Here is a 24,273-nt window from a genome sequence, read left to right on the forward strand (position 1 = left end):
CAAACTCCCCACGTTGCATCCCCACTTCCTCATATCAGGGAGATCATATGATAGTTGTCTTTCTCCGCTTGACTTATTTCGCTAAGCATGATACCCTCTAGTTCCATCCACATCGTCACAAATGGCAAGATTGTATTTCTTTTGATGGCTGCATAGTATTCCATTGTGTATATATACATCTTCTTTATTCATTCATCTGTTGATGGACATCTAGGTTCTTTCCATAGTTTGGCTATTGTGGACATTGCTGCTATAAACATGCAAGTGCACATGTCCCTTCGGATCACTACAACAAATGTTTATTAAATGCCGTTTCTCACACAGTCCCCTGGACTCTCACGCATCATTCTTTCCTGTTCCTCTGTATGGGGCAGAGATACATTTGGCTGCAAGTAACAAAGAACCTGGATATAGTGGCTTAAATAAAGATTTATTTTTCTCACACAGCAGGAAATCTGTAGGTAAGCAACGCAGGCCTGTCAGAGACCAACCTTCTTCCTATCTTCCTATCCGACTGGGTTTAATGCGTTGTCCTAAGATGTCTGCTACACTTTTGAGCATCACATATAAGTTCTAAGCAGGAAGAGGTAGGAGGGATGAAGAACCAATGATGTCCCTTTACATTGGGAAAGCACAGGTGTTCCCACAAGACTCCCATTTATATCTCATTGGCCAAAACTATGTCACATGACCATTCTGAGCAAGGGAGGAAGTGGAGGGGCAGGGGCGTGAATGAGAACATCCTTGGACCCCAGCCCAAATGCTGGAGGTGGAGCCCAGCATTCTGTGCTGTGACAAGTCTTCTAAATGATTCTGATTCTGCTGAAGCTGCAGAACCATAGTCATATATTACGGACAATTGTATGGTAGGGGGGAAAAATCTTAGACTAGAATTAAAATTGCCCATATTTTCACTTTAATTTTTGCCACAGGCTAGCCAGTTTTCTGATCCATAAAATGGGAATATTAACAGTTGCCCTGACTTCATTCACTGAATTGTTGTGAAGACCAATTTAAATATTGCAGATGCAAACATATTGGAAAATGTAAGTCATCGGGCAGCGGTACTGATTTTTGGAAATGTAGAAATTCTCAGGTCATAGTGTATGCAGCTGACGTCTTTAGCAGAGTACAAATGCCTGGGAAAAGCAAAACTATCTGTAAAAAGTAAGAAGAGAGCGAAAAATTGCGACAGTAAGGGACAAAAATAGAAATTGAAACCACAGACGTTCAAAATACGCTGTTATCAAAAACAAATGTTTGCAGCAGGCCCAGTTGTCGCTGCTACAGGTGGTTTCCATGAGAGGAAGGAGGACAGACGTAGTTTCAAAACAAATACTTTGGAGGAATAATGCAATGGAGCATTTAAGGGAAAGGTTCCTAAGAAGATAGGAAACAAATGTAAGGGATTTGGTGTTCTACCCTTGGGATTAAAAATGCTGGGGGGGGCGCCTGGGTGGCTCAGTGGTTTAAACCTCTGCCTTCGGCTCGGGTCATGATCTCAGGGTCCTGGGATCGAGCCCCACATCGGGCTCTCTGCTCAGCAGGGAGCCTGCTTCCCCCTCTCTCTCTGCCTGCCTCTCTGCCTACTTGTGATCTCTATCAAATAAATAAATAAAAATCTTTAAAAAAAAAATGCTGGGATGCCGTTGTCTGAGCCCCAAGTAGAGCATCTATCCCTCATTGTGTTCAGACTTTGCTCCCCCAGCTCTGTGTTTGTTCATTCCACAGCAGTCACCCGCGACACAGACACTGAGTGGTTTTCACCGGTAATTTGGACAGGTCCCCAGCTGTTCCCAAGGCCACCGGGGAAGTCACAGTCAGATGGACACCTGCCTTCAAGTGAGCTTCTCCGTTAAGGAAATCACTTTGACCACAATGGCACAGCCTCACCGACATCAGGAGACTGGCCCATCCACTCAAGTGAGAAGCCCAGAATCAAGAAGGAAGTGTAGACAACTCTAAATACCCTAAAAAACAATGAATGGTACACTTCAAACAGGTGTGTTCTGTGACATGTGAATTGTATCTCAGTAAAGCTGTAAACCCAAAAGGGGGCGGTGCCTGGGTGGCTCAGATGGTAAAGTGTCTGCCTTCAGCTCAGGTCATGATTCGGGGTCCTGGGATCAAGTCCCACTTCAGGCTCCCTGCTCCTCTCTCTCCCACTCCCTGTCCCCATGTTCTCTCATGTGTGTGCTCTCTCTCTCTCTCTCTCATAAATAAATAAATAAAACCTTAAAACAAAACCCAAAAAAGGAGGAAGTGTTTGCAGGAGACCCCATGACCCAGAGACGGCACAGCAGCAAAGACACATTGTGTGTGTGTGTAGGTGTCCGTTAAATGTGTCTGTACAAAATGTGAAGCCAAGGTTTATTTATTGATTGATTTGTTTAATGTCTAGGCCCCAACATGCAAGTGCTATGATAAGAGAGTTTGAGAAGCAAAATCGCAAAGCCACCTGCCGTGGCGATCTGCCTATGAAATGCTGATGGTGTAACTTTCTGAAACCATGCCCTGGCTACGGTGCTCCATAGCCAAGCTCAGGTCAAATAAATAGGCCCAGGCTGGGGTGTGGGTTGGAAATACTCCGCCACTTTCGGACCTGGACTTCCTGGGTATTTTAGTTCATCAGTCAGCCAAGTGGAGCCTCACCTGTTTCTCCTCCTTCCCTTCTGTGAAACCCGCACAGCCTCCCTCACCCCTGCAGGTGGTAGTAGGTAGCCAGGATGGCCATAATTCCATGTATGAACATGCTCCCTCTGCTGCATTCCTCTCCTGCCTTCTTAAGGGATTGTTCTGGTTCCAGCTGCTCCCAAGAACAGGGAAGGAAATGTAGACAGTGGACAGTGTGTTTCAAGGTTAGGATTTCTGGGGTCAAGTGCCAGCCCTACCACTCACAAGTCAGGGACCTGGGTAAGTCACCAGACACCTCTAGATCTCATCCCTTCTCTGGTATTCCAGGACTTTGCTTCTGAAATAACCTCCTCTCCCCGGCAGCCGTAGTCTCATATTCTCTATTGTGCCATTCTCACCAGCAATACCAGCGGCTGGAACTTCTCCCATTGTAAAAAATCCAAAACACACCCAAAACCTCCCTGTCTCCCCACTCAGAGAGACGGTCTTTAGTTCCACCCCAATCCTTTGCTCTGTTCTCCTTCACAATAAAATTCCTTTAAAAAGCATTGCTTAGTGTTGCGGACAGAACTGTGTGTCCCCCGCCCAACCCCCCAAATTCGTATGTGGAAGCCCTACCGCCCCAGCACCTCAGGAGGCGACTGTATTTGGAGATGGAGCCTTTAAAGGGGTTTCGTTAAACCAAGGCAGGCTGAGCGGACCCCAGTCCCAGTCTGAAGAGGAGACTAGGACACAGACAGCACAGAGGAAGTCCGTGTGAGGACACAAGGAGAAGGCAGCCATCTGCAAGCTACGCAAAGAGGCCTCAGGAGAAACCAATCCTGTCAACACCTTGATCTTGGACTTCCAGCCTCCAGAACTGTGAGGAAATGAACGTCTGGTGTTCAAGCCTCGAGTGTGCAGCACTCTGTCATGGCGGCCCTCGCAAACTAAGACACTGAGGATCGGTCTCTGCTCCCTCTTCCCATAGTCTCGCTTTCTTGGGACCTTCCCTTTCGTCATCAGAATCCCGTAGCCACCAATAAACCAGAACTGCTCATTCCAGCTTATCCCTAACCTGACCGCCCCACCAGCTGCCACCGTGCCAGATCCGGAGACCATTTTGCTGTCCTTAATCAGATTTTCTGCCCTTGGTCACAATTTCTTTCTGAAGCACTTAGATTCCAGGTCACTCACTTTAATTTTTCACTCACCTAATTGGCCGCTACTTCTCAGTCTTCTTGGCTGACTTTAGTTCCTTATCCTTAAAAAAAAAAAAAAAAAGGTACTTATTTGAGAGAGAGAGTGCGGGGGTGGGGAGGGGAGAGTCCAGAGGAAGAGGGAGAATCTCAAGCAAACTGCCCTCCCAACACAGAACCCAACTCGGGGCTCTATCCCAGGACCCTAAGATCATGATCTGAGCCAAAATCAAGAGTCAGACACTTAACCAACTGAGCCACCCAGGATCCCCAATCTTTCTACTAAAGTTTAGAGCCCCAGGTCTAGGCCTTGGCCCTCTTCTCTGTTCATAGTCTGTCCTTGCCCAATCCATTTAGTTCTGTGTCTTAAACATGAACAAGTGGGTAAGTTACACATTTATGTCACCAGCACCCACCTATCTCTTTAGCTCTGGGTCCAAACTTCCCCCATGGTATCCAAAGAGCATTTCAAACTCACATGTCTGAAACCCCAGGGTACCAGCTCTCATGTTCCATCACTTTTTTTTTTTTTTTAAGATTTTATTTATTTATTTGAGAGAGAGACGGTGAGAGAGAGCATGAGTGAGGAGAAGGTCAGAGGGAGAAGCAGACTCCCCGTGGAGCTGGGACCCTGATGCGGGACTCGATCCCAGGACTCCAGGACAACCGAAGGCAGTCGTCCAACCAACTGAGCCACCCAGGCGCCCCATGTGCCATCACTTTTAGAATGAAATCCAGACTTGTCATCCCTGCTTGCAAGTTTCCTCATGACCTTCCTGACCCCATGTCCTTCCACTGCCCACCTCCCTCCCCGCTCTCCAACCACTGCTGCTGGACCTCTCTGCACACCTATGATGGGCCTTTACACTCACTGTTCCTTCTGCCTCTATGACGAGTCACTGGCTAGAACTTCACAGAGCTTTCTTGCTCCTTTATTATCATTCAGGGTTTGGCTCAAAATTCACCCTCTTGAGAGGCCTTCCTTGACCCACTGTGTCACGTATCACTCTCCTGAAGGTTGCAGAACTCAGTCCTCTCAGGTTACACTTACAACATTTTAATAAGCTCATATTATGGTGTCAGGCATTATACTAAGCACTTTATATGCATGATCTCATTTAATCCTCAGAACCTCCTAATAGAGACAATCTTACCATCCCCATTTACAGATGAGGAAACTAAGGCTAAGAGAGGTCGAATCCAAGGTCAGATAGCCTGCACTAAGGTCTGAGTCCAGAACTAGTGCTCTTAACCATTAGATAAAGCTGCTTCTCACTTTAAATGCTATTTTTTTTAAGACTTTATTTATTAATTTGACAGAGATCACAAGTAGGCAGAGAGGCAGGCAGAGAGAGAGAGAAGAGGAAGCAGGCTCTTCGAGGAGCAGAGAGCCCGACGTGGGGCTTGATCCCAGGACCCTGGGATCATGACCTGAGTCGAAGGCAGAGGCTTTAACCCACTGAGCCAGGTGCCCCCAGATACTATTCTTAATTATGAACGCTACAGCCTCAACATTTGGTTTCACTTGCACTTGTGTTTGGGCAGATAAAGTTACTTGGGTTTATCAGTGTGTGTAGGGAAGGGCTTATTTTCCAAATTCTGCCTTTAAACATTCAGATGATATAAAACATAAGTTAGGTAGAGAAAAATTTAAACATGGATCTATGCCTCTGTGGTTCTTGCTTTTATAGACTTATTAAAGAAGATGAGAGTGTTTTGTCCTTAACTTTGTTGGTTTTTCAGGCTCAAGTTCTGAGAAGCTATTAAAGCTCTTAAGCTTTAGGTTTTTGCTTTTTTAAAAAAAATCCTATTTCCACAAAGGTGATTAGAAACAAAACCATTTAAATAAAATCCTCAGAAAAAGGTCCGCGTGCTGGTGAAAATAAACATTTATTGAATACCTAATATCCCAGACACTTTTCTGATTGCATTGTCTCCCTGAGTTGATATTTTCCTCTCTTTTATAGTTGAGGACACTGTGGAACTCAGAAGGTAAGTGACTGTCCTGATACAGAACCGGAACTCCACAATTTCCTGTCCCTTCCGTACCAGATACCACATTCTCCAAAGTGGTTTTGCCTTCCCAGCATGCAACACAATTGATTACCTGAGGCCCATTCTGTGAGACCTGTTCTCAGGGCTCTGAAATTTTGTTCCATGTTAGGCTAAACATAGAAAGTTACTTTTCAGGGACCTATATGCTTTTCAGGAAGTATTACAGAAATCCAAAAGACTGCAAAGGACTTTAAAGTTCTGGGATGCCTGGGTGGCTGAGAGGATTAAGTGCATGACTTGAGCTCAGGTCATGATCTCAGGGTCCTGGGATCGAGCCCCAGGCCAGGCTCTGTGCTCATTGTGGAGTCTGCTGGAGGCTCTCTCTCGCTCTCCCTCTGCGCTTCCCACCTTCCATTCATGTGTGCTGTCTCCCTTAGATAAGTTAATATTTAAAATAAATATCTTTAAAGTAAAATTTTTTAAAAAGTGCTGTGGCCAGTCCTCTTTAATTCATAGATCTGTGGGTCAGCTCAGGTAACCAGCAGATATCAGGTCACACCCAATTCTCAGTGACACTATGTTTAGTTCAGGAACAGAGCTCTTCCTCCAGCACAAAACCTCTTCTGCCTCCAGTCTTTGCACAGGCTTTTCTGGCTGCCTGGGTTACCTTTTCCCCTCGTGCCTTCTGTTCTTGCTGCTCAAGGGTCACCTCCTGACCATCCTCTCTCCCCAGCAGCCTCTCTCTAACTCTTTACCTAGCTTTGTTTTTCTTCACAGCCCTCATTACATTACATGTTTACTTGCTTATTGTATCTCCTCCACTAGATGGAAGCTCCTTGAGGGCTGAGACTTTGTTTTGTTCGTTGCTGTGCCTCTGGTGCCCGGCACAGAGCAGATACTCATTAAATAATTAGTGGATGTCTGGATGCGTGCTGTGAACACCACAGGCCTGGATGAATGGGTGAGTAGTGGTCAACGTTTACAGATCTACATACTCTTGTCCTCCCTCTGTCCGCCCTATGAAGGGAAAGAAATGACTACTCCCAAGAGGAGTCAAGCAGGAGAAGAGGCCCCAAAAGAATAATAATCAAAAACCCTCCCACCTCAGATTATCAACATGCTTAGGCCTTTGGCCAAAGCCACAAACAATCTGGACATTGAAGAACACAAATTAATCTTGCGAAATGTAATAGATATTTAAGGTGCTTAATTCCGGCAAAAAGAATAACCCAATAAATAAGTTTTCCTTAAATAGGAAGACTTTGTGAGCTTACGTAAGTACTGATCGTATTGTCTGAGTCATCCTTTTGAGAAGAGCAGGAAAAAAAACCGTTCTATTGGAGCTGTCCCCATAATAGAGCAATTCATGGTTACAGACCCCCACCTCAGGCTGTCTCTGGCCCATGACGACTGTTGGGCAGTGACCCAGAAGTAGCCCTGTGAGTGAAGAGGTATGTTGGCAGCAGGAGGCATAAGGATCTTTGCTCACAGACTTCAGGTGACTGCCGCAGCTGCCCGAGGCCTGGGTTGGGTCTGCTGCATCTGCCAGTCCCTTCAAGCTTTGTGGCTGCCTGGGTCTGGGAAGGTGTATGGAGGGACATTCTGTATCATGTATCCAGGCCACATGTATTAAGGGATGACTCACTTTCCTCTCTCTCGGCTGTACAGTTAAGTGTTAATATAATTTTAGATAATTGGACAGTTATTTGTGCATCCACCTAGAAACTAAAATCCTTTAAGGTCAGGACTTTATAGGAGCTGAAGAAAGCACTGTGAGTCTGGGAGATGGTCATTGATCACTCACTCTCTGGCCTACGCCACTACAGCCCTCAGGACTCTTCTCCCTAGCTACTGGCTGCTGAAAGGGGGTAGACCCACCCCACTTCTCCTTTCTGGTTCCTCAGTCAGAACACAGACTCTTCATTGTAAGGATTTTGTTTCTAATCACCATGTGGATAGAGGGTTTAAAAAATGAATATGCAAGTTGCCAGGTTCCAGGGTCTTGGAAAGCTGTTACACCTGTAGCCCCAGTATCCTTTCTGACTTCTTCCTAAGATGGTAATGGCAGCCCAGTTAGATTTCTGTTTTCTGTTTTTATTTCAAAAAGTAGAGGTCACCAAACCTCTTGCTTCCTTCTGTTCCAGGCTTTCTGGAGACCAAGAGAGACCCTTTCTTTCTTTGTCTAGACAATAGGTTTCCCTGGAATTCCAAGTAATTGTTCTTCTAAAGTGCAACTAAACAAAATTGCTTCTTTTCCAGACATTTCACATGCCAGAAGGACAGGAAGACTGGATTTGCTGAAGGACAGATCGTAAGTTACCTGAGTAGATTTCATTTTCAGATTCTTCTCAGGATAGACTGGACAACTTGTTGCTTTGTTGTTCTGAGGTTGCCCTGAATAGCCAGCCAGTGGGGTTCCCCATCTGTGGCTTGGTAGGAAACAACATTCTTTAGCAGCCCTGACGCAACTGGCAGGGCAATGGCCACAGCCTGCCTTTGTAAGCAGGACACACGGGCATTAACTGCATTGTTTCTGGAGGTTGGTATAAATGTGGTCCTGCCCTGTAGTCCTTCAGAACAAAACTTGAGGTTGAATCCCTTTTGTTGGGGGAGATAAGGGAGTGTATTGAGCTCCATGGAAAACGGACAGGAGGACTCTGACAGATGGGGAAAGGGTCACCCCCTCAGCAGGGAGTCAGCCTGGACGTGGGTACTATAGCAACCCACTGAGAATTATCCTTCGAATTAAAGGATGGTTGGATTCACTGGGTCTGCCAAGGCAGGGAACCTGGCTGGGTCTTTGTCAGCTGACAGACGAGAGGCTGGCTTGCAGCTGTGTGATTTGACAGTTCGGTTGCGCTCAGACAGCTCTATGCTTATTCCGAGTCTCACTGCATGTGTGTATGTAAACCAGTGGCACAGCAAGGAGGGAGGCAGTGGGCGCAACCCACTCCTGGTGTGGGCGAAAAGCAGTGAATTTCTGTATGTGTACGCGTCTATAGAAATTTTTAATACAATAACAAAACTAATTAAAAGTCAGTTTGCTTTTTATTATTTTCATGCTCCAACAGTTCCAAACAATGTACGGTGACAGAATACTTCTCCCTCATAGGGGTAGACTTCTCCCACGCCCCCTCCCCCATCCCCTTGGTACACTCTTGGGATAAACAAGCACCAGGTGGGAAGATTACAAATCACTGAAAGAGTAAACAGAAAGCAAAAGCCCTTAAGATAAGATAAGAAGAAGTTTTTTTATCCCCCCAAATTCCACTTTGTGGAATTTAGAGCAGGTTGATCTGTCTGCTGTGGTCCTTTCCTTGCTTAACTTTGTGTTTTGGTTATCCATTGCAGCTTTTCAAGCCACATCAACATTTAGTGCCTTAAAACAATGATCTTTTATTTGCTTGTGATTCTGCAGTTTTGACAGGGCTCAGTAAGGCTGGCTCACCTCTGTTCCACGTGGTGTCTGCTGGGATTGGAACTCCCTAGACCACTTTTTCACACACATGTTTGGTACCTCAGCTGAGGTGAGCTAAATAGAGGGGCTGGCCAGGCATGTGTCTCCTTTCATGTGGCCTCTCCACATAGCTAGCTTGGGCTTCCCCAGAGCATGGTGATCTCTTCTTCTGTGGCAGCCAGCCTTCCACAGAGTGCAAAGCAGAGGTTGTCAGGCTTTCTTAATGTCTCGTCCTAGATATCCTAGAACACTATCACTGCCACATTCTATTAATCAAAGCAGTCCCAGGGTCAGCCCAGATTCAAGGGGAAGAAAAATAGTCTCCACTTTATGATGAAAGAAATATTGTTGTGACTGTCTTTGGAAGCATCAATTACCTCACACTGTTTCCACTATCATAACATAGTACTGTATGCTTTCACATTTGGCCTTTAACAGTTGATAAACCTTATCACATTAGAAAAAGTAGGTCTCAACTTGACTTTTTAATCATCACGCCTTTAACGGGAAAATGGTCTCTTCAGGGATTCCTAAGAAGAAGGAAGAGATTACGGAGCTCCAAAGGTAGCAATAACATTTGAGAGAAAACATAAGTGTGCCTGATTTGCTGAAACCTAAAATCTAAAGCACACTCAATTCCATGAGGTTATCCAGTCCAACTTATAGCCCCAGTCTACCTCCTGAGAAAAAGTCCAATGGCCACCATATTTTGGTTATTACTTCTGGGTATCAGAACAACAACAACAAAAAAATTAAAATTAAAAAAAAAATCAAAACAAAAAAAAAAAGTAACAAATCCCTGCACTTTGATTTTCGTCCTTTAAAACCAGTATTGTTGGAAATGGGCTGACCACAGGATTCTTGGGAAGGTCAGAATGTGAGAGGCCTTCAGATACTGTATGATATACCTGTCAGTGGTTGCCATAAATTTCACCCTGCGTGGGAGAATTGCATCTCAGTCCACACAGGATCCACATGAGAGCAGAGGTGCATCTATGTGACTCCCCTGCCTCTATCAGACAGTTAATCCACCCATCTGCATACAGAGCTTAGGCTTGGAAAGCGTCTTCCAGCCCACTATCTCATCTTCTTCTCACTATGAATAACCAGTGAGCAGGCCGGCCCGTGTGAATGCCAACGGTCTGCAGGTATGTCAACAGTCAGGCCGAGGTCATAACCTCCCCGGGTCACATGGGAGCCTGGATGCAGAGACTGGGGAAGAAGCAGCTCTCCACTCTCCTTCCTCCAGGTTCTCCTCCAGGTCTGCTGGAGCAGACCTCTCCAGGTCACGGACCTCTCTGCCTTGGGCCCTGGTCTCACGGCCCCTTCTGTCTTGCCTGCTGTAGGTTGAATCCTGAGGCTGTAGGCAAGTTCAGTCAGCTCCCAGTGTCAGTTCCCACAGGGTGATGAGGCCTGGCTTAAAAAGGAGGTTAAGTGGAGCATCATCCCCCGCATCTGGAGCCAGACTTTCTTCCCCAAAAAGGCCAAGAAGTGGACCTGCCGGTACAGGGTCACGTCTAAGGTTCTACCCCTACAATGGGCCGAACGGGGCCCTTGGGGTCTTTGGCCTCCATCACTCTCAACGCCCTTAATTTTCCTCTCCCACAAACATGGCCCTCCATCCCTCAGTGCCCTCAAACCCTCGGGCCCTTACTCAGGCAAAGGGTCGCTGGGGTCGGGGCTCTTCCTCTCACCCTTCCTGTTCTGCCCCCACACTCCTGCGGGTTCCCACTTCTGCTCGCCCCGGCCCTCCCCTGCTCCCCTCCCCGGTCGCCCCAGCGCCGGTGCCCCCCACACACGCTCCTCGCCCTCCTTCCGCTCGCCCCTCTTCTCGTCCCACGGCGCCCCGGCTTTTGTTGCCCGGGCTTGTTTCTAACTTGAGAGCGTCGCCCGGCTCGCCGCCAGGTCACGTGCGTTAGTGACAACCTCTCGCAGGGCGGCCCCGGGGCCCCCGCGCCGCCGATTGGTGGGGTCGGGCCTGGCGCGGCCCCGGGGCGGGGCGGCCCGACGGGCGGGCTGGGCGGCCGATCAGCTGTTCCGAGCGCAGCACAACAACAAAAGGAGCGAGACGGGCCGCCGGCGGCCAGTGGTCCAGCAACGGGACAGGCGGCCCGGCCCCGCGCCCCGCGCCCGCCGTCCGGGGAGCCGCAGCTACCTCAGCAGCCCCGCGCCCGTGCGCGCCGCTCCCCGCCGACCCCGCCGAGCGACGCGCCCGCTGCCTGCGCCGCCCGTCTCCGCTGCCGCTCGGGCCCACGTAAGTGCGGGCGGGGCCGGCCCCCGGGGCCGCTGGCTCCGGCCGGCCCGCGCGGGCCTCCCGCCGGCCGCCTTCCGCGCCTCCCGCCTCCTGCCCCCCGCGGCGGCCGGCCCGAGGCCCCGGGGTGCGGGCGGAGGCGGACGAGCCGGGCGCGGGGCGGCGGTGGGTGTTCGGTTTCTGCCTCCTCCCGCGAGCGTGGCCTGTTTTCTTGGCCGCGGCAGGACCTCCCCCTGACTCCCCTCCTGACTCCCCTCCACTCCTCCTCCTGCCCTCGGCCGTTGGACTGGCGTCGGGGACTCCGGGAGGACCGCCCGGGCGCCCCTCTCGCTCCTCGCCTCCCGCGCCAGCCCTCGCCGCCCCGGGTCGCGCCCCTAGCACCGAGGGTCCTGCGGCGCGGGGGACCCTCCTCTCTTCCGCGGCCACCGCCGCCTAAGCGCCCTGGGTGTCCGCGGGTCCGCTGCGTGTCCCCTGACCCTGCTCGATCTTCCACCTGATCTTTGACGCTGCACCTGCGGAAGGGGCCCTGTACTTGGCCGCCACCGGTAAAATCCTCCTCGTTTTGCTCCCGGACGCCGTTTGAGCGCTTCCTCAGTGTCTAGACTATGCGGAGGGCTTAGCGTGCATCAGTTGTCTCAGTTGCTCTTCACGGAGACCCTCTGATGTCGGCTTCATTATCTTGTGGATAGGAAACCCGAGGCCCAGAGAGATGAAGTTATTTGACTCGAGGCCACACAACCAATTAAAAGGAAATGGTGTTTTCCCTTTCAAAGTTGCAGGTGCATTTTACGTGGGCATTCCTCGTTTTGTGTTACATTTCCTAACTGCCTCTTCTCCTCATCTTCTGTGTTGACTTCCAGTTGAGGAGAAGTTAAGGAAGAACCTCTTTCCGTCTGGAACGTCCAAGTATTTGGGCATTTGTTGCTAAAAGAGCCTTTTCTAAATGCAGAGTAGTTTTGGAAAAGGGGAGGAGAGAGTGTGACCCATGAGGTCATTGAACAGAGGTAATAAAGAGGTACCCCCAAGATCCTGAAATCATTTGCTTGGTAATTGAAACGTACTGTTCATTGCAGATGTGAAAATCTCTGGGAAGCATTTGATTTTAAGTCACAGACCCTATAATTCTGAACTGGGAGCATAATTTTTAAAGGCCGCTACCTGGTTCCAGGACCTCATTAACTTATATGAGCGAGGGCTGTTTTGTTTTTTTCTTCCTGTCTTTTGTTCTTTTCTGTGACTGCCTGCTCACTCTGTTGTTCCCTCCTATTTCTCTTGGGAATGGCCCTACCTTAAAAACTGAAGGTTAACAGGCTGGGAATAACCACTCACTGCTGTCTTTGTCCGCTGTCATTCACCCTTCAGGGCAGACAGTGGTGGGTCTCTGGGAGGAGAGTAATCCACTATGACCAGCTGAATAGGCTGATTAGAAGCGGAACAAGCAAAGACAGCTTTCCTGGCTTGGTTTTTCTGCAGTTTAAAATCAATTCTAAATTACTTGAACCGGCATGTTTATTGTTCTAAAATAGGGTAGGATATAAAGAGAAAAATCATTTTGAGGCTGCTTTTCAGTGAAGATGTGTTAGGTTGGCCACCTGATATTTCGAAACCGTCAGGAAGCCACAACTGTACACATAGTTCGCAAAGTTAGATCATCGAAGTTGTGGTTTTGTTTTTGTTTGGGTTTTTTTTTTTTTTTTTTAATTTAAAAATGTTGTTTTTGGAGCCTCCTACTGGCAGCCAAAACCAGCTGAAAAGTACTGTTCTATGAAGTTCATAGAACCAGAGTTGAGGCCAAAAGGAGGCTGGGCAATCATGTGCAGGGAAAAGCAAGATACTTGGAACTGCACAGATTTATGTTCTAATGCCCGCTCCACACCTGACCAGCTCTGTCACTTTCGAGCAAGTTACTTAATTTCTGAGCCTCAGTTTCCTGTTAGTAACATGTGACAAGTACCTCAACTCACTGCCACATACAGTAAGTATTCAGTAGATTGTAGTTCTGATTATTATATAAACATTTTGCAGAGGAAGACATTCAGAGCCAAAGATGCTAAGTGGCTTACATTCATGCTGCTGGCTTGGAATGGACTTAAGTTTTCCAAGTTATATTTAATATTCTGAGTTAATATTTACTGGCTGCCTGCTCTGTTGTCAGGCACTAGTCTGAGGGATACGCACTTAATCCTCACATCCACACATAATCTGTGCACTATCCTCCCCATTTTAGGGATGAAAAAACTGAGGCACCAAAAGGTTACTAAATACCTTAAGTTCACACAAGTTGCAGGTAGCAAAGCCAAGATTTCAAACACAGCAGGGTACCTCCAGAGCCACAGTGCCTATTGGTTGTTTGCCTGTCTCAAAAATAAGAAAATAAATCATTCTAACAAGCTCTTACAGACTAGCAACGCCTTTTCTAAGTTCACAAACTAGAATGCTCTTCCCCATAAGTATTAAACTTAGCCACCTTTCTCTGCCCACAGAGCATTTCTAACTCCTGTAATAATAGGAAAAACATTAATGATGAAATGTTAAGTAACAAAGCAGGATACAGTATTTTGCATTCACTAGACTTCCTGATAAAAAGAAACCTTATGTGGAGAAGAAAATGCATAAAATGCTAACAGTATTGCAACAAAGCAGTGAAATAGTTATTTTCCCTATCTTCTAAACTGTTTATAATGTAGTTTTATTTAATTTTATAATGAATTTTTAAAAATTTATTTATTTATTTATTTATTTATTTATTTATTTATTGGTGAGGGAGGAAGGTATTTTGAGCCAGAAAAACAGGGACAAAGCTAACTTCTTGAAATGCTGGGGCCCAGATACTTTGTTTCTTTTCTCCACTGGGATGAGACTTCCCTGGTAGATTGGCTAAGGTTGGTTAGTTACTGTGGAAAGTTTGCAGATGCCCCCAAAAATAGCAGTGCTACCTTACCTCGCCTTCTTTGACCCTACCTCTTTGCTAAATTCCAGAATTGTATTTGTAAATTTGTCCTCTTAGGACACATGCTTTCTCTGGAATTTTCACTTTAGTTTTATCATTGCCCTAGAGTTGTAAATATCAAAAAGTCCATGACCGGGGCACCTGGCTGGCTCAGTCAGTGGAGTGAGAGACTCTTGATCTCAGGGTGATGAGGTCGGGCCCCACATTGCGGGTAGAGTTTACTTCAAAAAAAAATTAAATTAAAAAAAAAATGTCTGTGACATGTAATGAAAAGTGAAGTCTGAGGCTGTGCTTGGACTTCCAGCTCCGCATAGATCCAGCCGCATTAGGAGCCTCCATTCCTGGGCAGGAGCGAAGGTGAAGCATGGCAGTGACCAGGTAGGGCCAGTTCCTGGGCAGTTAGGAGGTGAGGCTCTCAATATTTTAGAGAGATTTTTCTGGAACTACATTGTCCAATAGAGATATGTAATGTGAGTTATATGTATGTTTAAATTTCTGGTAGCCACGTTAAAAAAGAAAAATAGGTAAAATTAATTTTATTAACATATTTTACTTATCCTAACATATTCCAAAATTACTATAGTTCAACATACAATTAATATAAAAATTTTTGAGATATTTTACAGTATTTTCAAGGAGGCACTAAGTCTTCCTTGCACATACACTCTGGTGTATATTTTTAAACATATCACGTCTTGATTCAGATGTACAATTTTCATTGGAAATAGTTAATCGGTTGTTCAGAACATACTTGGAAGTTTCTGAAAATTGGCTCAATTATCAGCTTTCAAATTTGAGTTTGAAATGGATTAAAAGTAAATAAAATTTAAAATTCAGATTTTTGGTCATACAAGTCATTTCAAGTGCTCGTTTGCCTGATGTGCCTTGTGGCCACCCACTGAACAGCTTCAGCATATTGGGGCTCTCCAGCAGCTCCTTGTTCTTTCTGACTCCTACAGAAAGCAAGGCCAAAGGAACTTTGCCATAGTTAGTCTAACCCTACTTCTTCATTGTGCTAGAGGTCTATCGGGAGAGTGAAGAGGTGATCCAACACATTCTCCCCATTTTTCCAGTGGTGAGACTGAGGCTCAGAAGGGTTAGATCATTTAGCTCCAGCCACTTATGTTAGGGAGAGCACCAGAACCCTCTCCTGCTTGTCCCCAGGCCAGCCCTCCTTCCACCTGTCCCCAAACTGGTCTTTTTCCTTCCCAGGGGCCTCCACAGGTGTGTCATTTAAATCTGAGCCATGACTCAGGACAGATGAAAATGAGCTCTTCCCTTGCCTGGTTGGGCTCCTGAATACTCGGGCCACCCAAGGTTGGTTGCCCTTGCAGGACATTTGGGATATCTCAAGGTAGCCTTGGACTTCAGGAGACCAAAAGAAGATTGACTGTGCTGCCCCGTGGAAAATTCCTCCTAAGGCACCTTTCCTGTGGCAGAGTTGTATTTGTTCTAGGCATTTGCTGGCTTCTGTCTCATGGATTTGGAGCTGTAGCTGGGGCGGGGGTCGGGGGAGGCAGTCGGCAGCTGGGAACCACAGCTGTCCAAAACCACAATGGCACCAGCATTGTTTTCTGCCTTGTAGCTTCCACTTTATAGGCCTGGGCCCCAGTAAGTTACCCTCATGTTGGGGGACAAGGTGCTCATTCAGGATGAGCAGGGGTTCCCTTGTGGGGTGCTCTGCTTTACACCCAGCAACTCCAGCTTCCTAGCTGATGCAGTGCTTGAGGCCAGCCCTGTACTCTAGAGATAATTAAGATTATTCTCTCAACTAGTTCAGCAGACACAGGATTGTACTTGGGGCCAATATATGCCTTCATAATTTAAGAGAAATGGGGGGAAGATTTTTTTTTAAGATTTTATTTATTTATTTGACAGAGAAAGAGATCACAAGTAGGCAGAGAGGCAGTCAGAGAGAGAGAGGAAGCAGGCTCCCTGCCGAGCAGAGAGCCCGATGCGGGCCCTGATCCCAGGACCCTGGGACCATGACCTGAGCCAAAGGCAGAGGCTTTAACCCACTGAGCCACCCAGGCGCCCAAGGGGGGAAGATTCTTTAAGTGTCTTTTTTCCCTCATAGCTTATATGCCAAAACCTTTATTTACACCAGACCTTGTCATAGCTCATCTTTTAGGATATAGCTATGGCACTACACAAGCAAACTACACAAGCTCACTTTTCTTTTTTTTTTTTTTTTTTTTTTAAAGATTTTATTTTTATTTATTTGACAGAGAGAAATCACAAGTAGATGGAGAGGCAGGCAGAGAGAGAGAGAAGGAAGCAGGCTCCCTGCCGAGCAGAGAGCCCGATGCGGGACTCGATCCCAGGACCCTGAGATCATGACCTGAGCCGAAGGCAGCGGCTTAACCCACTGAGCCACCCAGGCGCCCACAAGCACACTTTTCATCTAACGTCTCTTACATGGAACATAAAGCTGAATTTGAATTCTATACTAAAGCCCCAGCCTTCATGATTTGGCCCCGCTGCTTTCCAGAAGGGTTTCTGGCAGACTGGTTATGCAAATAATGTTTCCTGTTTACTCTCTTTTAATAATTAATGGAGGATGATGACGGATTGTGACCACAAAAGTGTTCAAATGTCATTTATTTGAACACACATTTGTAGTACTACACATTCGTAGTAGCATGCCAAACAGTTGTAGCAGTCCTGTTTGCACATAAAGACGTCAACCAAGAATCTCCTTCACTACAGACTGTAACTACGTTTCCAGCTAAAAATGATGACTGTTTTGAAAGCAAAGGTTCAAGAGTCTGAAGTTACGGATTCAAGGCTGATGCTCATGAGAAAGAGTGTCAGAAGCTTTTCGCCATCCCTGGCTGGTCTCATCTATTCATGGTTTCTGTTAGCCCTGTTGTGTTGACAACTTCCCAAATCCGTGCCCCCAGCTGAGACCATGCCCTTGCGCTCCAAAGCCCTGGAAATGTTCCGCTGCCCACTAGACAACAGCAAGCACGTGACTTGCAGAGTCCCAAATTCAGCATGTCCAAAATGCCCAACCAGCACCTTCTGCAGTATACGTTTTCCGCTAAATGGTCCCATCATCCCCCCCATTGGCTTCTGGTAGAGGGTCATCCTTGGCTTTTCCCTTTCTGTAACTTCTGGTTTAGAAGGTCCTAAAAGATCTGGTTCTTGCTTAGCCCCCCCAGCCTGCGCTCATGACCATCCGTCTGGATCTTGAGTCCCATAGAAGGTTGCCACATTCTCACTCCTCTGTAGGCTTCCTCCATTCTTGATCTTCTTGACCTCTCAAGACCAAAGTCATTTACTACAGTAGTCCTTCCTGACCTCTGCCTGCCTGGATTGGAGGAACACCCCGTACTTTTTCCATGGCATTCATCACATTGGGTTGTTAATGGTTGCCACGGGAGGGCCCGTATTCACTGCTGCCTCCCCTGTGCTCAGCACTCTGCCTGATGCATAATAGGTACTCAGTTAATATTTGTAGAATAATAGTTGACGTTGACTGAGAACTTTGTGCCAAGTGCCTAAGTGGTTGCCTGCATTATGCCATTTCACAAGAGTAGGATCAGGGAGACCCATCAGGGAGGTAGTGATTGGCAGAGTCCAGAGGGACACCCACTAGATTGGCTTCAACTAGGATGAAAGTGGTGGCAAGAAGTGGGCAGATGTAGGGCACATGTGCAGCTAGAGTCAACAGGACCTGGTGAAAGTTTGGTTGAGAGGTTGGGTGGGGAGCAGAAGGAGCAACTGCTAGGATTATGGCCTGAATAACTGCTGGATGCTGCTGCTGGGAAAGGGAAGGATGACAGTGCATGTAAATTTGTGGGGGGGTGGAAATTAAAAGTTCTCTTTGGTGTGTGTTAGGTTTGATATGACTATCAGGTAAACGGGGAGAAATGGTTATACACACACACACACATATAAAATATACACATATATAATAAATATATAATTTATAATTATTATAAATTATTTATATATTATATAAATATTATGTTTATATTATTTATAAATTCTATGTGTGTGTGTGTATTTTATTTATATATATATATATATATATATATATATATATATATATATGTATGTATTTGGAATTCTGGAAGATCAGACAAGGCCAGAGTTCCTCACTTAGAACTCACCAGAGGGGCTCCTGGGGGACTCAGCTGGTTGAGTGTTCTACTCTTTTTTTATTTTTTTAAGATTTTATTTATTTATTTGATAGAGAGATCACAAGTAGGCAGAGAGGCAGGCAGAGAGAGAGGCAGGCAGAGAGAGAACCTCTCAACCTGTGCTGAGCAGAGAGCCCGATGCAGGGCTCGATCACAGGACCCTGAGATCATGACCCGAGCCGAAGCCAGAGGCTTTAACCCACTGAGCCACCCAATTTCAGCTCAGGTTGTGATCTCAGGGTCGTCAGCTCAAGCCCCACACTGCGCTTACCATGGAACCTGCCTAAAGATTCTCTCTCCTCCCTCTGCCCCTCGTTGCTCCCCTGTTCCCACATGCTCACCCTTTAAAAACAAAACAACAAAAATAAGAACTCACCAGAACTCTATGAAGTAGAAATATTGCCCACTGAAGTAGTATAACTTCTTAACTCCAAAAGCAGCAGAGCCAGCATTTAAACCCAGGTGTGCGGGCCACATTACCTTCCTGCTCACCTGCAGTCAACGATTTCTGTGGCTCGCTGCTGTCCTCCTCAGTTTTCTGCAGTGTAAATTTCTCTGTGCCAGCTGTAGGAATTGTTTTGAAGGTCAAATTATGCTTGCTGATTTTTAAGTGGAATTAGGTATGCTTACAGTCCTACAGAAGAACAGAACAGAAGAGAAGGTGAGCCGAGGAAAGCTGGTGGCCGTCCAGTCCTGCTGCAGGCTTCCTTTGGCAGCTTCTGGGCACTGAATGTCATACAGCAAGACTTAGTATCTGGCGTTTGCTTTTCTTACAGAAAAGCAGTATTTCAGCTTGAACTACATGAGTCAGATTTATCCCTTAGGAAAGCACAGATGTGAAAAAGAACCAGCTCCTTCCCTTTCATCTCACATTTATGTACAGGTTGCTTTTGAGTATTCATTTCATAATGGTTTATAAATAAGAGGTGCTAGATCTCTTGTGTTTGACATTTCTTGCGTTTGACCCTATAGGAAGAGAATGGCTGTAGCTACAGGCCAAGGCATGAGCTTTCTTCTAAAGGGGTGTGTGCGTGTGTGTGGGCACATGCTTTCGAAACCACACACATATTGTATAAATATGTGCTGATTTGAAATGACCTTCTCTTCCTATTTATTTTAGGGATAACGACTCTCCTTGCTCTCGCCTAAGTTGAATAAGCACCCTGTGCACTTTAATCTCCTGTCGTGCCATCAGGCAGACTGAAGACAGTGTTTTGAGATCTCAGCTGTAAAGACATCCCGCCAAAGTCTCAATCTTGCCTTAACCATGTTCCAGAGACTGAATAAAATGTTTGTGGGTGAAGTCAATACTTCTTCCAACCAAGAACCGGAATTCAGTGAGAAAGAAGATGAAGAATGGATTCTCGTTGACTTCATAGGTAAGGTATTCTTAGCTGTTAATCATCCCAGCAAAAGTGGAAACTCGTCCTTCTCAGTTTTTGCATAAGTAAACCAGTAACTCTGAAGGTTTGGAAGCCTTAAGAGTAAATAAGCAAGAATTGTCTAAAAAAAAATTGCGTGAAACATCCCGTGCCAGATGATCAGTCAGTGAAACTGACTGACGTCAGATCTTCCAGTTTTGCAACTCTCATAGTCTGTTCACATCTGATGCACTTTAATAGGAAATCCTGTGCTAGACGAACAGTGACCCATGCTGCTCATCACGTTTATTCAGCAGGATAGACGCAGTCTTCAAACCCATTCCCACGAAACCACCATGACCCATCCTATGCAGTGCTACACCACCCTACACACACACTGGGTGCTCAGAAATCATTTCCTGTCATTACGAATGAACATAAATGGGTTTGTGTCTCACCTAAATGAAGAGAGAATGTGAACATCAGCTTATAGTATCCTCTCTTTTTTTTCTGTGCCCTGAATGTGATACCATCGGGATGCTCATGTTCCCGTGGGACTTCACCAACGAACATGGACCACGATGTAGATGCCTGCCCTGGTTTCTCAGCAGCAGAAGCCAAAGCCGAAGCCATCAGTGAAGAGTCACATACTGAGCACCCACCAGTCTTTTCCTGTTTACCTGCATCTCTTGAGTGCTTGGCTGATACTGGTGACTCCTGCTTTCTCCAGTTTGAGTCCTGTCCGATGGAGGAGAGCTGGTTTATCACCCCTCCCCCATGTTTTACTGCAGGTGAATTAACCACTCTCAAGGTGGAAACCAGTCCTTTGGAAAACCTTCTCATTGAACATCCCAGCATGTCTGTCTATGCTGTGCATAATTCCTGCCCTGGCGTCAGTGAGGCCAGTTGTGGGACCAATGAATGTCCTGACCCAAGTAGCCCCAGGTACGTTGTGAGTACAGTTGACCCTTGAGCATCCTGGGTTTGAACTGCATGAGTCTGCTTGTATAGAGAATTTTTTTTGATAAACAGAATACAGGACTATAAAAGTATTTTGTGTTCCTTAGGATTTCCTTAATAACAGTTTCTTTTGTCTGGCTTATTTTATTGTGAGAATACAGTAGATAATACCTCTAACATGCAAAATATGTGTTCATTGATTGTTGATGTTATTGGTAAACTTCCCAGTCAGCAGTAGGCTATTAGCAGTTACGCTTCGGGTGAGTCATAACTTACACGTGGATTTTCCACTGCACACGGGTTGGCGCCCCTAACCCCTGAGCTGTTGAGGGGTTGACTGTATTTTACTCTGTCCACAAGCAGTCTGTTTCACATGGAGTTTATTTATTTCTACTACAATTCAAAGCTGATTTTTTAGAAGATGCAAAGTAATCTCGTTAGAGATTTGTGAAAGCGTGTGCATGGTGCACAAGGTAGTGGATGGTGTGAAAAACATGTTCATTTTAGATTTTCAAAAAAAGTCCATTAGAACATGGCTCTGATTATATAAGGAAGAGCTGTTGGATTTATAGTACTCTGATGGTGACAGAGAAGAAAAGACTGGCATTTCTGCTACCTGTCTCAATGTAACTGGCACTTTATACACTGAATTATTTGGGCTATCAAATTCAACAAAAATCGTATATCTTTCTTTTTTGTTGTTGTTGTTTTTTTTTTTTTTAGAGAGAGCGCGCGAGCAGGGCGGGGCAAGGGGAGAAGGAGAGAGACTCTTAAGCAGAGTCAGTCTCCCCACTCAGCGCAGAGCCCGACGTGGGGCTTGATCTCACAACCCAGAGATCATGACCTGAGCCGAAATCAGGAGTCAGACACTCAACCGACCGAGCCACCCAGGCACCCCAAGAGTAGTATATCTTAAAACTCTTATTTTCTTCCAGGTAGTCTTAGCTGGGTCACATCAAATGGCACTTAACCTCAAAAACTTGACAAATTGTAAACATGAAGTAGAATGGCAATTTTACCAAAACGTGTTCCCCAGAGAGTTGTTTTCTGCCTTACAGAGGAATGATTTCATACCCAAACAATATTTTCTTGTTATATGGAAGTCCTAATAGGTCTGAAAGGCTCTGTTTGAGTGACAGATAGGCTGAGGGCCTGGTCAGTAAAGACTGATATGTTTCAAAGCAAACTTATAGGCGTCCTATGGCCTTTATCCCGTGAGTATATTCAAGATGCTTGCACCTGCTGAAAGAAAGCCCATGGTCATGTTCATCAGCCCAAAGTCTGGTTGTTCACAGTGCATGGTAGTGGAATGTGCTGTTAAACAGTATTTGGGGGATGCTGCCCCTAATTTCCTACATACCTACACTACATACCATACACTTCAGGTGACATGGAATGTTTGGAACCGTTCAGAATGTTCCCATAGTTGGTCCTATAACCCAAAGAGCCTCTTCTTAGATTATTGGGGCTCTAACTCCACTAACTGGATCATTGTATATATCTTCTACCATTTCCTGTTTGCCAGATACAAACAAAACCCAGGCAGCTCATTAATTTAACTTTACCAGAGTTTGCTGCACTCGCAAGTCTGAATACTCTAAGTAATCTTGTGATCTTCTATGAGGATAAACATATCCTTTACCCAGCTGAGAAACAATTTGCTTATACACTTGCCTGGCTTTATACTGGGTAAGATCTTTGGTGGGAAATGTTACTTTAACTGGCACCTGATTCAGCGCTTTAAGTTTATTGAGAGATCAGTGTTTCAGGTATTCCAACAAAAAAAAATCAAAATTTTAGGACATAGTATTGATTAAATTGCCATATGATTGATTCAAATTAATTTCTTCATTTCTCAGAAATGCTTCCCACCTGATTCTGATTTCACTTCTGTAGAATTCCACTCAAGAGTTTAGCACGATTAATAGTCACTTTAAATGTTTAAAAAATTCACTTTAAATACAAAACTGATGTTTGTATATTTACTTCTCAGTGTTTAAAGTGTGTGTGTATATGTACAACAGCTTTGTAAATAATATTATTCCAGAAACAGCATATATGCATTTGCATAAAATTAGAAAATGCAAATATGTAAAAATTAAAAAGTTTAAAAAGACATTTGCACGCCCCAGAGATGCACACTGTTAACACCCCAGGGCACATTCTTCCAACTTGTTTCTCACAAACACATATACACACACATACACGCGCGCATACACGCACATGTTTGTAACCTAAATGGGATCAAGCTGTATATACTGTTTATAATCTGCTTCTTTAGGAAATGATCTGAACCTTTTTCTTTTCAGTAAAATTTCACTTCATCTACTATTCACATCATACTCAGCTTTCTTCATTGGAGCCCAGAATAGTTCATCTCATTTGTCCAGACCAGATTCCCATCCAAGATCATACTCTGCATCTAGTTATGTGTTTGCTGTTTTGATGCAGTCAGAATGATCTTTTTTTTTTTTTTGTATTTTGTTTGTTTCTTTATCTTGTTATATATTTTTTAAAGATTTTATTTATTTATTTAACTCAGAAAGATCACAAGTAGGCAGAGAGGCAAGCAGAGAGAGGGGGGGATGCAGGCTCCCCGCCAAGCAGAGAGCCCGACGAGGAACTCGATCCCAGGACCCTGAGATCATGACCTGAGCTGAAGGCAGAGAAGCTTTAACCCACTGAGCCACCCAGGCGCCCCCATCTTGTTATATGTTTTGATGTAACATACAGGAAAGTTAAACAAATAGATACTTTTCCATCTATAGAATCAAAAGAACACACTTCACTTTCTAGGAATTCCTTCAAAAGTACTGCAAATTATCATAGTTTCATAATAACTAAACATTTTTAACACCTTTATTCTGGATTTCAAATCCTTATTTAAAAAAAAAAAAAAAAAAACACTAAACCAAGATAGATCAGGTGTTACCAAACTTTGGATGGCTATGTAGTAAATATCTATGTTTCCTAAACATGGTATCTTCAAAAGTTAGATTGCCTCTATCCTTTCTATCCTTAGGGATATTATCGTAAAGTATGTAACAAGAAGGTGCTTCATAATTACAGATGGGCTTCAGAGTGTATGTTTTATTGTATTTTGGCCTTTGTAAGTATTGTTTATGAGGTCTGTGTGCTATCATAATCTTAAATAATACATGTGCCTTTAATGACCCATAGTAAACCAGTTTTAATTACAGAAAATGCACCATGTCCTAACAGTAAAATTAAATAGCATTTTAAATCTTACTAGTGATTTAATAGTTCACCATTTAACATTTGTAGGGCCAGGAAAAGCTGCTTATAAGACTCACTGGCGCAGAGTAAGTACATTCCTTT

General features: G+C 45.3%; 1 protein-coding gene across 9 annotated transcripts in view; it reads left to right on the top strand.

Annotated features, from left to right (window-relative positions):
• Positions 1-932: 932 nt before the first annotated feature.
• The window catches only part of TP53INP1 (tumor protein p53 inducible nuclear protein 1), a 29,341-nt gene continuing 6,000 nt past the window's right edge, over positions 933-24,273 (top strand). The window contains exons 1-7 of one of the 9 annotated variants that reach the window (XM_082722855.1): positions 1,265-1,401; positions 1,732-2,002; positions 6,633-6,768; positions 8,067-8,118; positions 19,734-19,992; positions 20,562-20,919; positions 24,220-24,257. In XM_082722855.1, the coding sequence (XP_082578981.1) occupies positions 19,881-19,992; positions 20,562-20,919; positions 24,220-24,241 (492 nt within the window). In that variant the 5' untranslated portion in view covers positions 1,265-1,401; positions 1,732-2,002; positions 6,633-6,768; positions 8,067-8,118; positions 19,734-19,880 and the 3' untranslated portion in view covers positions 24,242-24,257. Of the gene's footprint in view, positions 1,047-1,264; positions 1,402-1,731; positions 2,003-6,632; positions 6,769-7,704; positions 7,866-8,066; positions 8,119-11,243; positions 11,519-11,573; positions 12,061-19,733; positions 19,993-20,561; positions 20,920-21,657; positions 21,837-24,219; positions 24,258-24,273 lie in introns of those variants that run through there. The other 8 variants (XM_082722849.1, XM_082722856.1, XM_082722852.1 and 5 more) reach the window with 8 other exon arrangements.

Source organism: Mustela nivalis, assembly GCF_964662115.1.
Source record: "Mustela nivalis genome assembly, chromosome: 2".
NCBI classification, from domain to species: domain Eukaryota; kingdom Metazoa; phylum Chordata; class Mammalia; order Carnivora; family Mustelidae; genus Mustela; species Mustela nivalis.